The sequence below is a fragment of the Ranitomeya imitator genome, chromosome 3 (assembly GCF_032444005.1).
Source record: "Ranitomeya imitator isolate aRanImi1 chromosome 3, aRanImi1.pri, whole genome shotgun sequence".
Lineage (NCBI taxonomy): Eukaryota > Metazoa > Chordata > Amphibia > Anura > Dendrobatidae > Ranitomeya > Ranitomeya imitator.
In genome coordinates this window covers 844,617,104-844,634,399 of record NC_091284.1, presented here as the reverse complement: position 1 = coordinate 844,634,399, position 17,296 = coordinate 844,617,104, and the positions used below count along the sequence as shown (strand labels likewise).

Below are 17,296 nucleotides of genomic sequence, written 5' to 3'. Positions count from 1 at the left end.
AGTTCATTCTTGTTCTCAGTTTCTGCCCTGTCTCCCCTACCCCTACTCTCTTAGGATAACATTGTCACCTATAACCACTGGGTGGCACTCTGGCATCTGACCATTGCCTGTCTATTTCACCTTCTATTTCTGTATTTTTTACCCGAATTTTTACTTGCCTCACTTAGGTATACAGATATTAATACTAAGATCTGGGACTTACTGTATTTATTCCAATGTACATAAGATTTATTACCACTTATGTCACTGGTAAAATATTCCCCTTTATTCTAGCTTTTAATTGTACGTTTTATTGTACTTTACCGAATAAAGATGAAATATTTTTACTGATTAATTGGGCAGTTTAATTTTTGTTGGCATTTTATTTTATCTTCCGGCAGCGAGTGCCCATAGCCTGGAAGAGCAAAGGTATAAAAGATGATCTTTGCCTCCTGGATGTAGACAGGTATAACTAATCTCACCTGTATGCCCATATTCACAACTAATGAGACCCACAGGACCTCACTTATTAACCAATGGCTGTCCGGCATTCTCCCAGGCGAGGTGGAAGGACTGACATCCACAAACAAGCAGAACATAAAAAATCCTCAGTGCCTTCTAACAATGACTCTCCAGATGTCACTGTTTGATAGAAGGACGGAATCCAGCCAACATAAACCCATCGTCATCTCCACCAAGTGTGGGATTTATCAGTCCAAGGAGTCCAGAAAGTTTCCAGTGGATTTGCAGCAGCAAAGCGGCAGTAATGGCGTCGGCCAATTTATCACGTGTTGAGGACTTGATTTGTGGCACTATTATACCGGTGTGACAGGTTCTCCTCCTCACAGACTTCACAGCTCACCAACCCTACAATGGCAGCTGGTGGAGAAACATGTGACCTGATCCGCCCATCAGTTTCCTCAATTTCATCTTTCCTATGTGAGGTTTCCTATAGGAGGAGACTGATGGGCGTCTCTGGTCACATGCTCCTCCACCAGCGGCCATTGAAGGACTGGAGAGCTGTGCAGTCTGTGAGGAGGAGAACCTGTCACACCTGTATAGTAGTCAGTGCCACGAGTCATGTCTACAGAAAGTCATTGACACAATGACATGGATGCTAAACCTAGAAGGGGCGTCTCTTCCTGTGATGTCGGGGTTGTCCCTTTTTCAATCATCCAAACGGAGCGGTTTCTTCTATATTTAAATGATCCAACCCCTAGAAACAGATAAACTCATAAGAGATAATGGCCGTGACGAACGTCGTGGCAATGAATGTAGGTACTGAGGAATTTCTATAGCGCGTTGAAGATACTTTGTGCGCTCCTGCTTTTGGTTGCTGTTCACACTCGTGCACTGTAGAACTGTATGTGCATTTGGCTCGGCTGCATCCAGCTCCGTAACTGCTGTTCCACATGCAACCAGTTGATCAGTTTTTTATGGACTGGTTATAAACTGCAATTTCTCAATTCATGTTTTTATTTCTTTTCTGTTGGACTGTATGCAGAGCTCCATGTGTCTGCCACAACTGTTGTCGGGTGTCCCGGGACCAGGGGCTCCTTCCCTGTCCATAACGCTAGGGGCGCCCTAGCTGTTCCCTGGGTTACTTCTCACAGTGAAGAAGCCAAGGCCACGTACTTTGCCTTAGCTCCTGAATCCGCCCTCAGTCTGTACCCTTCCCTCACCCAGGGTAGAGAGGAGTAGTGTACTGTAATACATCAACCAGACTAACAAGGTAATAAGGGATAAAGGAAAATACCAAACATACAAATATGCTGAAAGAAAGAGAAAGGTCAGCACCTTCAAAAATCATACAATGATCTAATACCACTAGGCAAAAATATACAGTTATATGAAAAAGTTTGGGCATTCCTATTAATCTTAAGCTTAATGTTTTATAAAAATTGTTTTTTTTGCAACAGCTATTTCAGTTTCATATCTAATACCTGTTGGACACAGTAATGTTTCTGCCTTGAAATGAGGTTTATTGTAATAACAGAAAATGTGCATTCTGCATTCAAACAAAATTTGACAGGTGCATAAGTATGGGCACCCTTATCATTTTCTTGTTTTACATACTCCTACCTACTGTTTACTGACTTACTAAAGCACTTTTTTTGGTTTTCTAACCTCATTGAGCTTTGAACTTCATAGCCAGGTGTATGCAATCATGAGAAAATCTACTTAAAGTGGCCTCTTGCAAGTTGTTCTCCTGTTTGAATCTCCTCTGAAGAGTGTCATCATGGGCTCCTCAAAACAACTGTCTAATGATCTGAAAACAAAGATTATTCAACATAGTTGTTCAGGGGAAGGATACAAAAAGCTGTCTCATAGATTTAACCTGTCAATTTCCACTGTGAGGAACATAGTAAGGAAATGGAAGAACACAGGTACAGTTCTTGTTAAGGCCAGAAGTGGCAGGCCAAGGAAAACATCAGAAAGGCAGAGAAGAAGAATGGTGAGATCAGTCAAGGACAATCTTCAGACCACCTCCAGAGAGCCGCAGCATCAACTTGCTGCAGATGGTGTCACTGTGCATCGGTCAACTATACAACGCACTTTGCACAAGGAGAAGCTGTATGGGAGAGTGATGCGAAAGAAGCCATTTCTGCAAGCACGCCACAAACCGAGTCGGCTGAGGTATGCAAAAGCACATTTGGAGAAGCCAATTTCTTTTTGGAAGAAGGTCCTGTGGACTGATGAAACCAAGATTGAGTTGTTTGGTCATACAAAAAAGCGTTATGCGTGGCGGCCAAAAAACACAGCATTCCAAGAAAAACACTTGCTACCCACAGTAAAATTTGGTGGAGGTTCCATCATGCTTTGGGGCTGTGTGGCCAATGCCGGCACCTTGAACCTTGTTAAAGTTGAGGGACGCATGGATTCCTCTCAGTATCAGCAGATTCTTGACAATAATGTTCATGAATCAGTGACAAAGTTGAAGTTACGCAGGGGATGGATCTTTCAGCAAGACAATGATCCAAAACACCGCTCCAAATCTACTCAGGCATTCATGCAGAGGAACAATTACACTATTCTGGAATGGCCATCCCAGTCCCCAGACCTGAATATCATTGAGCATCTGTGGGATCATTTGAAGAGGGCTGTCCATGCTCGGCGACCATCAAACTTAACTGAACTGGAATTGTTTTGTAAAGAGGAATTGTCAAAAATACCTTCATCCAGGATCCACGAACTCATTAAAAGCTACAGGAAGCGACTAGAGGCTTTTATTTTTGCAAAAAGAGGATCTACTAAATATTAATGTCACTTTTCTGGTGGGGTGCCCATACTTATGCACCTGTCAAATTTTGTTTGAATGCAGATTGCACATTTTCTGTTAGTACAATAAACCTCATTTCAAGGCAGAAACATTACTATGTCCAACAGTTATTAGATACATGAAACTGAAATAGTTGTTGCAAAAAAAACTATTTTTATAAAACATTAAGCTTAAGATTAATAGGGGTGCCCAAACTTTTTCATATAACTGTATATAACTGAACATGAGGTTCTTAGTTTAACATTCTGATCAGACTGTATGAAGCCCACTGCCATGTCATGGCAAACCTCGTAGTGGGTCCTACCGCCCTAACGGAGCAGAGCCATGCGGTGACCACCGCCACAGCAGCAATGCACCAGCAGGGCAGATGGCCCAGTGCCCCACAGCACCCATAATGCAAGACTGAGTCCCCATGACTCCACACCGTGCCGCTCCTTTAGGGAGGTAGGACCCACTATGAGGTTTGCTGTGACGTGGCAGTGGGCTTCATACACTCTGATCAGAATGTAAAACTAAGAACCTCATGTTCAGTTATATAAATTTATGCCTAGCTGCTTTAGATCAATGTATGATTTCTGGAGGTACGGTTAATGCTCTTTTTTTGGTACAAACATACAAATATACTCACATAGACAACAGAGGAATGCATCGGGGAGTGGAGGACAGGGAAAAAATAAAGTAGGAGAAGAAAGGGAATTATCACACACAGTCACAGATAAACCCATCAAACGTCTTCTCCAATAACAATCATCAACAACCTCCAGCCATGCATAAGCTAACTCTGACAGTGAGTGCTAGCCAGGGCCCAGATTATATTGGAGATGGGAGTGGCTAACGGTGAACAGCTGATAGCCTTAATGCAGGAAAGCTTCCAGGAGCTCTCAACTGAGCAGATTAACCCCTGCACTGCTAAAACAAATTTACACCATTTGATATGAAGGTGAAGTGCTTCTAATCAGTGCAGGAGTAGGAAATCAGACACTGTGGTCTTCTGGCTCCTCTCTGTTGCGGTAACCCTGTGACAGTGTCCCTCCATTAACATTACACACTACTTCATCCCTCCCTTCCCATCATCTCTGCTCGTTGTTCAGCACTTCGTGATTTATTTTTGCTCACAGTGATGTCATCATCATGTCACAGGAAGCTTACAGCATGCACCCTGCGCTGGCTCCATACACAGGAAGAAACATTAGTAGGAAGTGGGAGGAAAAGCAGGGGTCTCTCCTGATGTTGCTTGTGGCTCTCGTGGCTCCACTGAGTGTACAGAGGGCACAAGTACTGGGTAGGGCTGCCATGTTCATCATCGCTGGTTCCTGGCGCTGCAGAGACATGTACCACAGGAAGGGCACAGAGCTGTGGGGACAGAGTCTCTTGTAGTAGATTCAGACGAGTGTCCCAGAGTGCATGACGCAGATGTATCCCAACCAGAGAGACTCCCACCGGCTGCAGCGAGGGCGACGTTCTACCAGACACCTGCAAATCACAAGATAGGACAATTTCACACTCGTCTGTAGGTTAGGAAGACATAAGCAGAATGTACAGGGTACTGGGGTGCTCCTGGTACAAGAGTATGTGGTAGGGTTCCTATGAGACTATGGTTGGATTCAGACAGACCCTCATAAAAAGTATAGGGAGCAGTGGTTAGGCTCAACAGTGACCCTTATACAGTATAGGAAGTGGTGTTCAGGCGTCGGAGGTCCCTCTTGTTTGGTGTATGGAATGATAGCTAAGCTCTCCATAATAACTATAGGGGAAGGTGGCTAGGATTGGATAATTAATGTGCAAATTGCCTCTACAGAGAAAAAGAGGACTTGAACTCTATAGCGCCATAGAGTTCAAGTCCTCTTTTTCTCTGAAGAGGCAATTTGCATATTAAATTTCCCAGAGGAGCGTTGCACGGCACATTAGCCTCCTTACCTTGACAAGCCAGAGCTGGTATGTCACTTTCCACATGCTTCAGTGGCTAAACTCAAGTAGGCCCCCTTATACATTACAGGTTTTCATGGCCAAGCTTAGGTTGTCCATCTTATAGTGTAGGGAGTAGTGGCTAAGCATGGGCAAGTCCTAAGATACCTTATAGGGTCTCGGGATTAGGCTCAGGTGGTCTTTCTTATGCGGTGGCTAGGCTCAGGTGGTCCTTTTTATATGGTGGTGGCTAGGCTACGGCGACTTCTATTATAGCAGCACAGGGTTATTGTAATACCGTGACATTGGCCAACAGACTCCTTCAGTACTTAATGTACTTCCCCATACCTGCACCCGTAGATGGTAGCGTTCCAGCTCTCGGTGGTCTTCCAGTGCCTGTTCCTGCAGGAGGCTGTGAAGGAGGTGATGCGGATGCTGGAAGACACTCATGTTATAGCTGACGTTGAGAGGTGAGGGCTGAGAAATGTATGTGGAGAGAAGCTTTAGGCGCAGGTGTAAACCCTTGATCCAGGTCTGCAGAGAAACGGGGGAAGTTGAGGAGTAAACATTCCACCACATCGGTACATGACCTTCACACAGCGCTTTCCTGAGCTCCTGACACCGCCAGCAGTAGCAGGAAGAAACGGCGGCTGTCACTTCTCGTGTGGCTGCTCGAAACAGAGTGTGCAGCAACTTCCACTCGCCAAGAAGGAAACAGATGAGAGGACGTGGATTGGTCTGTCCGGCTCGTGGCTCATCAGTATCCACTGCTGCTGATGGATTCTTGTCAGTTTCAATTGGCCACTTAGTGGTCATAGTTTCTGCTTTGGCAATAGAGCTGTGGATCTGGTTCAGTTTTGGCCCCTGCTGACCACCTAATGAGACACCTCGAGCGTCCATCTCCCTTTGCAACCTCTCCGTCTCATATTCGAGCTCCATGAGAAGAGTGAGGCACTCGCTTACTGTTTCATGTACCAGTTTGGAGGGTGTATATCCACATTCTGAAGAGAAGCACCTAGAATGGCCCCCATGGTTTTTGTCTACGTCAGGGCAGGAAGTCCAGACATCCTGAGTGGAGAGCAGATCACAGAGAACCTTGTGCCCATACATTTTGGTGGTCACAGTCTTCAGCCCCTCGCTCAGGCCCAGAGCTGCTGGATCCCTCATAGAAAGCAGCTTCTGCAGCGACCGTGTGACTCCAGGGATCCATGGGCCTGAAAAGCAGAAGCAATGAGATGACAAGAAACCCCAAAAATCAGGAGGGACCCTCCGCTCTCCTGAACCTACAGGGCACGCATCAGATTATCTAAAGCTGATAATGAATTATGGCTTGTAAGAGACATCAAAAGCAATACAAAAAGGATTTTGGGGTTATGTCAAAAGTAAAAGAACAGTCAAAGATGCTATAGGAGTTTTACAGGGTGAAAAGAGTTAAATGGTTAAAAATGATACTGAGAAGACTGAACTTTTATATTGTTGTTTTGCATCTTTGTCTCAGAAAATAAATGTAACATCTGATCTTCACTGTACTATTGAAGGAATAGAAGAATCCACACTATCTATAAACAGAGAGGTGGTGAGGGAACATTTAACTAATTTACATGAATTTACATCTGCTGGTCTAGATGAATTACATCCTAGGGTACTGAAAGAGTTAGCAGAGGAAATTGCGGAACCACTAGCCAGAATCTTTGAACATTCCTGAAGAACAGAGGTCCCAGAAGATTGGAGCTGGGCAAATATTGTCCCTACTTTCAAAAATGGGGTAGAAGGTGAACCCAGGGAACTGTAGGCCTGTGAGCCTTACTTCTATACTACCAGTAAAGATCTGTGAAATTATTCAACTGCATGTATGTAAGTACTTGGATAAGAATACAGTTATTTACCGGAGCCAGCATTGGTTTATAGCAAACAAGTCACTATGATGGAATCACTGACTGGGTGGATCAGGAAATGTAGTTGATATAGTAAATCATGACTTCAGCAAATCATTTGATAAAGTATCTCATACTATCCTTATTGAAAAAATGACCAAGTATGGGATTGACAAGGCTACGGTTAGGTGGAATCATAACTGGCTCAGTGTTAGTACTCAAAGAGTGGTGATAAATGGTTGCACATCCAGTTGGAAGAATTTCTCAGTTGGAGTACCACAGGCCACTTTTATCAATGATGTAGATGCTGGAATTGAGGGTAAAATGATTAAAATTTGCTGATGATACAGATATAGGGGGAAAGCTAATACTAGAGAAGAGAGAGAGAGGATTCAAAAAGATCTAAATAAACTGGAACTGTGGGCAACAACTAACAGAATGGTTTTTAGCAGGGAGAAATGCAAGATTTTACATCTGGGAAAGAAAAATTAAAATTACTGTATTTTCCGGCATATTAGACGACTTTTTAACCCCTGAAAATCATCTCAAAAGTCGGGGGTCGTCTTATACGCCGGGTAAGGCGTGTGCAGGGAGCGGTCCTGTATGGTTCCCAGGGTCTGAAGGAGAGGAGACTCTCCTTCAGGCCCTGGGATCCATATTCATGTGAAAAAAAAGAATAAAAATAAAAAATATGGGATATACTTACCCTCCGATGGCCCCCGGCTCTCAGCGGTGCAAGTGGCGGCCTCCGTTCCTAAGGATGCATTGAGCGAAGGACCTTCGATGACGTTGCGGTCATGTGACCGGTCACGCACCGCACACGCCGTATAAGATGACTGGGCGTATAAGATGACCCCCGTCTTATACGGCGAGTATATCCCAAACTCCATATTTTATATGGAAAAGTTGGGGTTGTCTTATACACCAGAAAATACGGTACATCTATAGAATGGGAGGAACAGAACTAAGCAACATAACGTGTGAAAAAGACTTGGGTAATAGATCACAGACTGCACATGAGTCACCAGTGTGATGCAGCAACAACAAAGGCAAACACAGTTCTAGGATGTATTAGGAGAAGCATAGAGTCTAGATCACATGAAGTAATTATCCCCTCTACTCCTCCTTGGTCAGGCCTCATCTGGATACTGGGTCCAGTTCTGGGCTCCACAATTAAAAAAAGACATTGAAAACTGGAGCAAGTTCAGAGAAGAGCGACCAGGATGATGAGCGGACTGCACAGTATGTCCTACGAGGAACAAATAAAAGGATCTGGGAATATTTAGGTTGCAAAAAACAAGGCTAAGAGGAGACTTAATAGCTGTCTACAAATATCTGAAGTGCTGTCACAGTGTAGCAGGATCATCATTATTCTCATTTGCGCATGGAAACACGAAAAGCAATGGGATAAAACTGAATGCAAGAAGATACAGATTATATATTAGAAGGGTGATAGTGAGGGTGTCAATGAGTGGAACAGGCGGCCACAAGAGGTGGTGAGTTCTCCTTCAATGGAAGTCTTCACACAGAGGCTGGACAGACATCTGTCCGAGATGGTTTAGTGACTACTGCATTGAGCCAGGGGTTGGACACGATGACCCTGGAGGTCCCTTCCAACTTTACACAGTTACACCGGTATAAATTAGTCCCTGGTCCATCAAGTCCAACCTTTCTCCACCAATTGTACATTTCGTCACTAATTTAGCTACAACCCACAATGTTTTGTGTTCTGAGCAAATTGTCTGACCCTTTCTTAAAAGCTGTTATAGTGTCGGCCATTACTACCTCTTGGTCGGAATCCACTGTCTGACTGCTCTGACTGTGAAGAACCCTTTCCTATTTAGCTGCCGGAATCGCCTTTCTTCCCACCATAATGACCGTCCCCTCGTCTTCAGTACGGTCCTTGGAAGGAATAAGTCCTGTGCCGCCCTCTGTACTGACCACACACATATATTAGACATGTAAATGAGATCTCCTCTGAGGCGTCTGTATTCTAAGCTAAACAAGCCCAAGTTTTCCAACCTTTCATTATAGGAGAGGCCTCCATCCCGTGTAATGTAGGAGAGGCCTCCATCCTGTGTAATATAGGAGAGGCCTCCATCCTGTTTAATATAGGAGACGCCTCTGTCCTGTGTAATATAGGAGAGGCCTCCATCCCGTGTAATCTAGGAGAGGCCTCCATCCTGTGTAATATAGGAGAGGCCTCCATCCCGTGTAATGTAGGAGAGGCCTCCATGCCGTGTAATATAGGAGAAGCTTCCATCCCGTGTAATATAGGAGAGATCTCCATCCCGTGTAATATAGGAGAGACCTCCATCCCGTGTAATATAGGAGAGACCTCCATCCCGTGTAATATAGGAGTAGCTTCAATCCCGTGTAATATAGGAGAGATCTCCATCCCATGTTATATAGGAGAGGCCTCCATCCTGTGTAATATAGGAGAGGCCTCCATCCTGTTTAATATAGGAGACGCCTCTGTCCTGTGTAATATAGGAGAGGCCTCCATCCCGTGTAATCTAGGAGAGGCCTCCATCCTGTGTAATATAGGAGAGGCCTCCATCCCGTGTAATCTAGGAGAGGCCTCCATCCTGTGTAATATAGGAGAAGCTTCCATCCCGTGTAATATAGGAGAGACCTCCATCCCGTGTTATATAGGAGAAGCTTCAATCCCGTGTAATATAGGAGTAGCTTCAATCCCGTGTAATATAGGAGAGGCCTCCATCCCGTGTAATATAGGAGAGGCCTCCATCCCGTGTAATGTAGGAGAGGCCTCCATGCCGTGTAATATAGGAGAAGCTTCCATCCCGTGTAATATAGGAGAGATCTCCATCCCGTGTAATATAGGAGAGACCTCCATCCCGTGTTATATAGGAGAAGCTTCCATCCCGTGTAATATAGGAGTAGCTTCAATCCCGTGTAATATAGGAGAGATCTCCATCCCATGTTATATAGGAGAGGCCTCCATCCTGTTTAATATAGGAGACGCCTCTGTCCTGTGTAATATAGGAGAGGCCTCCATGCCGTGTAATATAGGAGAAGCTTCCATCCCGTGTAATATAGGAGAGATCTCCATCCCGTGTAATATAGGAGAGACCTCCATCCCATGTTATATAGGAGAAGCTTCCATCCCGTGTAATATAGGAGTAGCTTCAATCCCGTGTAATATAGGAGAGATCTCCATCCCATGTTATATAGGAGAGGCCTCCATCCTGTGTAATATAGGAGAGGCCTCCATCCCGTTTAATATAGGAGAGGCCTCCATCCCGTGTAATATAGGAGAGGTCTCCATCCCATTTAATATAGGAGAGGCCTCCATCCTGTGTAATATAGGAGAGGCACCCATCCTGTGTAATATAGGAGAGGCCTCCATCCTGTGGAATATAGGAGAGATCTCCATCCCATGTTATATAGGAGAGATCTCCATCCCGTGTAATATAGGAAAGGCCTCCATCCCGTGGAATATAGGAGAGGCCTCCATCCTGTGTAATATAGGAGAGGCACCCATCCTGTGTAATATAGGAGAGGCCTCCATCCTGTGGAATATAGGAGAGGCCTCCATCCCATGTTATATAGGAGAGGCCTCCATCCCGTGTAATATAGGAGAGGCCTCCATCCCCTGTAATATAGGAGAGGCCTCCGTCCCATGTTATATAGGAGAGATCTCCATCCCGTGTAATATAGGAAAGGCCTCCATCCTGTGTAATATAGGAGAGGCCTCCATCCCGTGGAATATAGGAGAGGCACCCATCCTGTGTAATATAGGAGAGGCCTCCATCCCGTGGAATATAGGAGAGGCCTCCATCCCGTGTAATATAGGAGAGGCCTCCATCCCGTGGAATATAGGAGAGGCCTCCATCCTGTGTAATAAAGAAGAGGTCTCCATCTCGTATTATAGGAGAATGTAACTCAGGATCAGTAATGTAATGTATGAGCACAGTGACTGCACCAGCAGAATAGTGAGTGCAGCTCTGGGGTATAATACAGGAGGTAACTCAGGATCAGTAATGTAATGTATGTACACAGTGACTGCACCAGCAGAATAGTGAGTGCAGCTCTGGGGTATAATACAGGAGGTAACTCAGGATCAGTAATGTAATGTACACAGTGACTGCACCAGCAGAATAGTGAGTGCAGCTCTGGGGTATAATACAGGAGGTAACTCAGGATCAGTAATGTAATGTACACAGTGACTGCACCAGCAGAATAGTGAGTGCAGCTCTGGGGTATAATACAGGAGGTAACTCAGGATCAGTAATGTAATGTACACAGTGACTGCACCAGCAGAATAGTGAGTGCAGCTCTGGGGTATAATACAGGAGGTAACTCAGGATCAGTAATGTAATGTATGTACACAGTGACTGCACCAGCAGAAGTGAGTGCAGCTCTGGAGTATAATACAGGATGTAACTCAGGATCAGTAATGTAATGTATGTACACAGTGACTGCACCAGCAGAATAGTGAGTGCAGCTCTGGAGTATAATACAGGAGGTAACTCAGGATCAGTAATGTATGTACACAGTGACTGCACCAGCAGAATAGTGAGTGCAGCTCTGGGGTATAATACAGGATGTAACTCAGGATCAGTAATGTAATGTATGTACACAGTGACTGCACCAGCAGGATAGTGAGTGCAGCTCTGGGGTATAATACAGGATGTAACTCAGGATCAGTAATGTAATGTATGTACACAGTGACTGCACCAGAAGAATAGTGAGTGCAGCTCTGGAGTATAATACAGGATGTAACTCAGGATCAGTAATGTAATGTATGTACACAGTGACTGCACCAGCAGAATAGTGAGTGCAGCTCTGGAGTATAATACAGGAGGTAACTCGGGATCAGTAATGTAATGTATGTACACAGTGACTGCACCAGCAGAATAGTGAGTGCAGCTCTGGGGTATAATACAGGATGTAACTCAGGATCAGTAATGTAATGTATGTACACAGTGACTGCACCAGCAGAATACTGAGTGCAGCTCTGGAGTATAATACAGGATGTAACTCAGGATCAGTAATGTAATGTATGTACACAGTGACTGCACCAGCAGGATAGTGAGTGCAGCTCTGGGGTATAATACAGGATGTAACTCAGGATCAGTAATGTAATGTATGTACATAGTGACTGCACCAGCAGAATAGTGAGTGCAGCTCTGGAGTATAATACAGGATGTAACTCAGGATCAGTAATGTAATGTATGTACACAGTGACTGCACCAGCAGGATAGTGAGTGCAGCTCTGGGGTATAATACAGGATGTAACTCAGGATCAGTAATGTAATGTATGTACATAGTGACTGCACCAGCAGAATACTGAGTGCAGCTCTGGAGTATAATACAGGATGTAACTCAGGATCAGTAATGTAATGTATGTACACAGTGACTGCACCAGCAGGATAGTGAGTGCAGCTCTGGGGTATAATACAGGATGTAACTCAGGATCAGTAATGTAATGTATGTACATAGTGACAGCACCAGCAGAATAGTGAGTGCAGCTCTGGGGTATAATACAGGAGGTAACTCAGGATCAGTAATGTAATGTATGTACACAGTGACTGCACCAGCAGAATAGTGAGTGCAGCTCTGGGGTATAATACAGGATGTAACTCAGGATCAGTAATGTATGTACACAGTGACTGCACCAGCAGAATAGTGAGTGCAGCTCTGGGGTATAATACAGGAGGTAACTCAGGATCAGTAATGTATGTACACAGTGACTGCACCAGCAGAATAGTGAGTGCAGCTCTGGGGTATAATACAGGAGGTAACTCAGGATCAGTAATGTATGTACACAGTGACTGCACCAGCAGAATAGTGAGTGCAGCTCTGGGGTATAATACAGGAGGTAACTCAGGATCAGTAATGTAATGGATGTAAATAGTGACGTGGCTTTTCGAGGAATGATCCCTATCTCCTGTAGTCGCTTTCTGCCTGGGGTAGCAGCCTCATATTCTAAGTGCAATATAACTCTTACCGGAGATCCCTGCAGCTGTCAGAGCTGACATCACATGCGAGAGTCCGCGGCTGCGCGGCTGGTGTGATCCTTGTAGACAGTGCTGGATTACCGCCATGACACTCTGGACATCTTCCTCTTCTACAATGTGACCGCCATAAATAATGGCACCTGCAGTGCGATGAGAGGAGAGTGGTGATAATGAGGTGGTGAGTGCAGAGGAGAGACCCTCAGACACGTTGTCCTGGTGCTGGACTGTGATGGGACTGCCCTCCGGTAATTCTAGCGAGGTTCATCACTTGGTCCCCATCATCTGGTACCCACCTCTGTACTTGCTGTTGGAGATACTCCTGAAGATTTCAATGTTTCAGATCACCTACTAATTGTATGACTGCTTCTTCTCCACAGTGCCGCCGTTTCTGTGCCCCCTGTCTGGTGAGGACCACCGCATGTACAAATGATACCCCAGTCCTTACCTGTAATGAAGGGCAGAGCCTCATCCCAGTCCTGACAGCATGCCATCACCGCCCTCGCGGTGCACAATGCATTCCTCAAATCCTTCTGACCCCTGTGAATAGATAATAGCCGAGATCAGCGGGCTCCTTCCATCTCCCACCCTCGGTGGTTGGAGGTCGGAGTGATGGCCACTCTCATAGACCGGTGGTATGACACCCACATCACTCACCAGCAGTATGTCTGGCGCTGTACATAGACACCGTACTCCTGTCTGAGCAACAAGATACTGTGGAGAATCAGGAACTTCAGGGTGAGGGGGTCCTGCTCCCCCACATATTCTGCCACATCTAAACAGCTCAGAAGAAGAACATCACGGAGGGTCAACCGGAGCGCGCAGGGAGTAGAGCGGGAGCCCAACTGCAAGGCACCTGAAAAACAAACTGAGGGTCTCAAGAGGGAGGACAAGGAAGAGGAGCTGGGAAGAAAGAGGTGGTGGACAGCGGTTATGGGGGACACTGGGAAGAGGGGACACAAAGGAGGGGGAATCGGGGACACTAAAAGGAGGAGGAATAGGGGGATACCAGGAGACGGGATACATCGGACATCATAGGGCACTAAAAGGAGGGGGAATCAGAGGGCACTGAAAGGAGGAGCAATCAGGGAACATTGGAAGATGGGTGCAACTGGGGAAAACTGGAAGGAGGGGCGTCCAGGGTCAATAGAAGGGAAATGATCTGAGAACACTGGAAGGAGGAGGAACTGGGGGCACTGGAAGGCGGGTGGGTGCAGGGGACACTGGAAGTAGGGTAACCGGAGGACACTGGAAGGAGATCACAGCTGGGGGAGAGTCGGGCTAAACCACCACGATGTTACCTTTTTGTCATGAACAGTCCTCAGCTGCCCCCTATCATCAGGACAATTACACAATTGACTGACGATTCACAGAGGGGGCGCAGGCGGTTTCCATTATTAGGCCGATTATTGGAGAACTAACAGTGAGCATATGGTATAAACACCTCTGATACCAAAGCATTGGAAACATATATAAAGTATCTCTGGTACGGTCACTGCCAGCTTTGCAATAACAAAAGTAACTACTTGCTGCCACCGCGAATCGTTTATACAGTCCGACTGGATGCCCGTTACCAATAGCATATGGCTTTGGGGTCCGGTTAACAGAACAAGAGGAACAGAACTATTAAATTTTATATTTAATCCAGAACAATAGGCAGTGTTAATAAAAAAATATTTACAAAGATTTTACAAAGGGGACAAAATAATACAGTGTATACAATTTTATGAAATAAAAGGGATTAACAAATGAAACTTGCTAAATCTGGGACACGGAAATGGCTTCAGCTTTATTTAGAGAAACACTCCTAGTGAAAACGTACATAAATGTGAATCCAGCCTACATGGCTATGTATCTTCTGCCATTGAACACAATTCATAATATTCCTTGTCTTTTTAGCAACACCTAAGTTACACTCTCATACCCTTCCCCTTGATGACTCCTAAGAGGGCTGGTCATGGGATCTGGCTTCAGTTTCTGAAAATTATGAGATTTTCAATTTTCAGGATATCTTCGCTCCTGGGGGTCACAGGTGGGATTTATTACCATCATAATATTTTATCATGATTTTACCATTATCCAGAGATGAAACATGACCAGGCTCATTGACTTGTGGTTATGTCCTGAGGAAGAGGTCATTTGAAGCTTGAAACGCCTTGAAACCACTTTTGTCTATTTGAACACCTTGACTTTATATCATTATTGGCAGAGTGGACTACATCCACAAAATCCTCTATCTTGTCATATCTTTGACAATATACTGTATACATCCAGATAGTCAAGAGATCCAAAGAACCAGAGACTCGGATAAGCCAGGTTGTGACCCTCTGGTCACCTGGCTTGGCAACTCCATGGACTTTCAGCTTCCTAAACTTGTCGTTACCTCCCCTCTGTGTGTGCCACAGGTGGGATAGTCTGCTCTGGAAGCTCTGAAGTGACAGCTGCTCTTATCCTGGTGAGTCAGCGGAAGGGTGAGTCTCTGTAATTTTGCACCATCTTGGTTATTTTGCTTTGACGTTTCAATGTGTTGTTTTTCGTTTTTGTGGTTTAATAAAGTATTGCCGCACTGTTTTACCCTCACCCTGTGTTGAATGAGTAGTATTATGCCCACGGTAAAAGGAGAGCGGGCTTTTGGTGGAGTGATCTCTGTTCCATGCGGTTTCAGGTAAGGCACCAGCTGACCCCTGTGTCTCCACAACAACAATGGAAGTCCCAGTACCTACCCAGCAGGTAAATTATCCAAAACAAAACAGGAGATGGATTCAGAGTGGATTGCTCCCAAATGGAGAATTAAATCCACTGTTACCCTTTTGACCAAATTCAGGGCTATCGGTGTCTTGTCAAGACCAAAGATATGAATGAGTCTTTCTGAACCAACTATTTAAACTAACTTTGAACCCAGTCTCGAATCAATAAAATTAGCAGCAGACCAATAAACGCCAATGTTCGTAACGACTGGTTCTCCAAGGATATCATCATATTTATCAGTAAGAAGAAGAAAAAAGGTACCTGGGAGTTTGGGTGACCTCCTCGGCTGTCACCCAGACTTAGACATTCTGACAGCTTGCTAGCCTGAGGAAAAGTTGGAAAATTATTGAGAAAATGTCCAGAGAGACCACAGTACAGACAGAGTCCAACATCTCGTCTACGTTTTTTCTCCACAACAAGAAAACTGGCAACTCTAACCTCCCATGGCTTCATCTCTGGTAAATGAACCTGATCCGGGGAAGTATGAAGGGCAGCCTCCTGTTCACCATGACTCTCACAGATTCTGTTGTTCATTTGTATGTCCTGGGTCATAGCCTTTGTCAGAGAACAAAGGGCATCATGAAGGACCTGAGCATCTTTAAGAGTTGCGGAAAGGCCTTTGTGAAACTATCACCTGAGAGCTGCATTGACCCACAGAACTTCAGTGGTCCACTGCCGGAACTCAGTTAAGCAGACCTCAGCTATGCAACTCCTTCCCTTGTGCCAGACTCATGATCTGAGCCTCAGTGACCTGGATCCTGTCGGATTTGTCATAGCTCAGACCTAAGCTGCCAAAAAAGGCATAAACAGAAGACCGTTCTGGGCCTTGTGGGGACAAGGAAAATGCCAAGGTCTGAGGATCCCCTTGCAGTAGGGATGTTACGCTCAATGGTGGTGCATGTGGATTTGTGGACACACTATGCTACAGGGCCTGGCCTGCCTACCTAGGAAAGGGAGTGGCTAAGCAGCTAGCAGGTGTTCATGGGAGCTCCTGATAGTGGAGACAGACTGGTCTGCAGGTAGCCGCTAGGTACCACTTCTAGGCAGAATCCAGTCCCGCAGCATCAGGTTCGCTGACACTGACTAAGGCTAAATTCAGACACTCCGGTCTAGGATACTGGATCAGGGACTGGTCGCACACGGACCGGGGGACAATGTTCAGGCCCTGGGATCAGGGGACTTCAGAAACATGACTGGCCGCAGCAGGACCAGGGGACCTCAGATTCAGAGCTGGCAGCACTATGACCAAATGACAACATTCAGACACTGGCTGCACCAAGAAAAGGGGACTTCGGGAACAGGACTGGCCACACTAGTACCAAGGGTCTTCAGAAACAGGACTGGCTGCACTGGAACCATGGGACAACATTCAGGCTCTGGCTGCACCAGAACTATGGATTTGGGTTCATAACACTGGCCACACCAGGACCAGGGATTCGGGTTCAGGATCACTGACCACATAGTAACATAGTAACATAGTAACATAGTTAGTAAGGCCGAAAAAAGACATTTGTCCATCCAGTTCAGCC

General features: G+C 45.4%; 1 protein-coding gene across 1 annotated transcript; it reads right to left on the bottom strand.

Moving 5' to 3' along the window:
• Window positions 1-3,783: 3,783 nt before the first annotated feature.
• Window positions 3,784-16,319, bottom strand: LOC138671877 (dynein heavy chain domain-containing protein 1-like). Its single transcript, XM_069760008.1, has 7 exons — window positions 16,206-16,319; window positions 15,911-16,091; window positions 13,677-13,875; window positions 13,468-13,559; window positions 13,013-13,162; window positions 5,513-6,378; window positions 3,784-4,732 (listed from the first exon to the last, which is right to left on the bottom strand). The coding sequence occupies exons 1-7, from the start codon at window positions 16,317-16,319 to the stop codon at window positions 4,394-4,396; spliced, it is 1,941 nt and encodes a 646-aa protein (XP_069616109.1). The 3' UTR covers window positions 3,784-4,393.
• Between the last annotated feature and the right edge of the window lie 977 nt (window positions 16,320-17,296).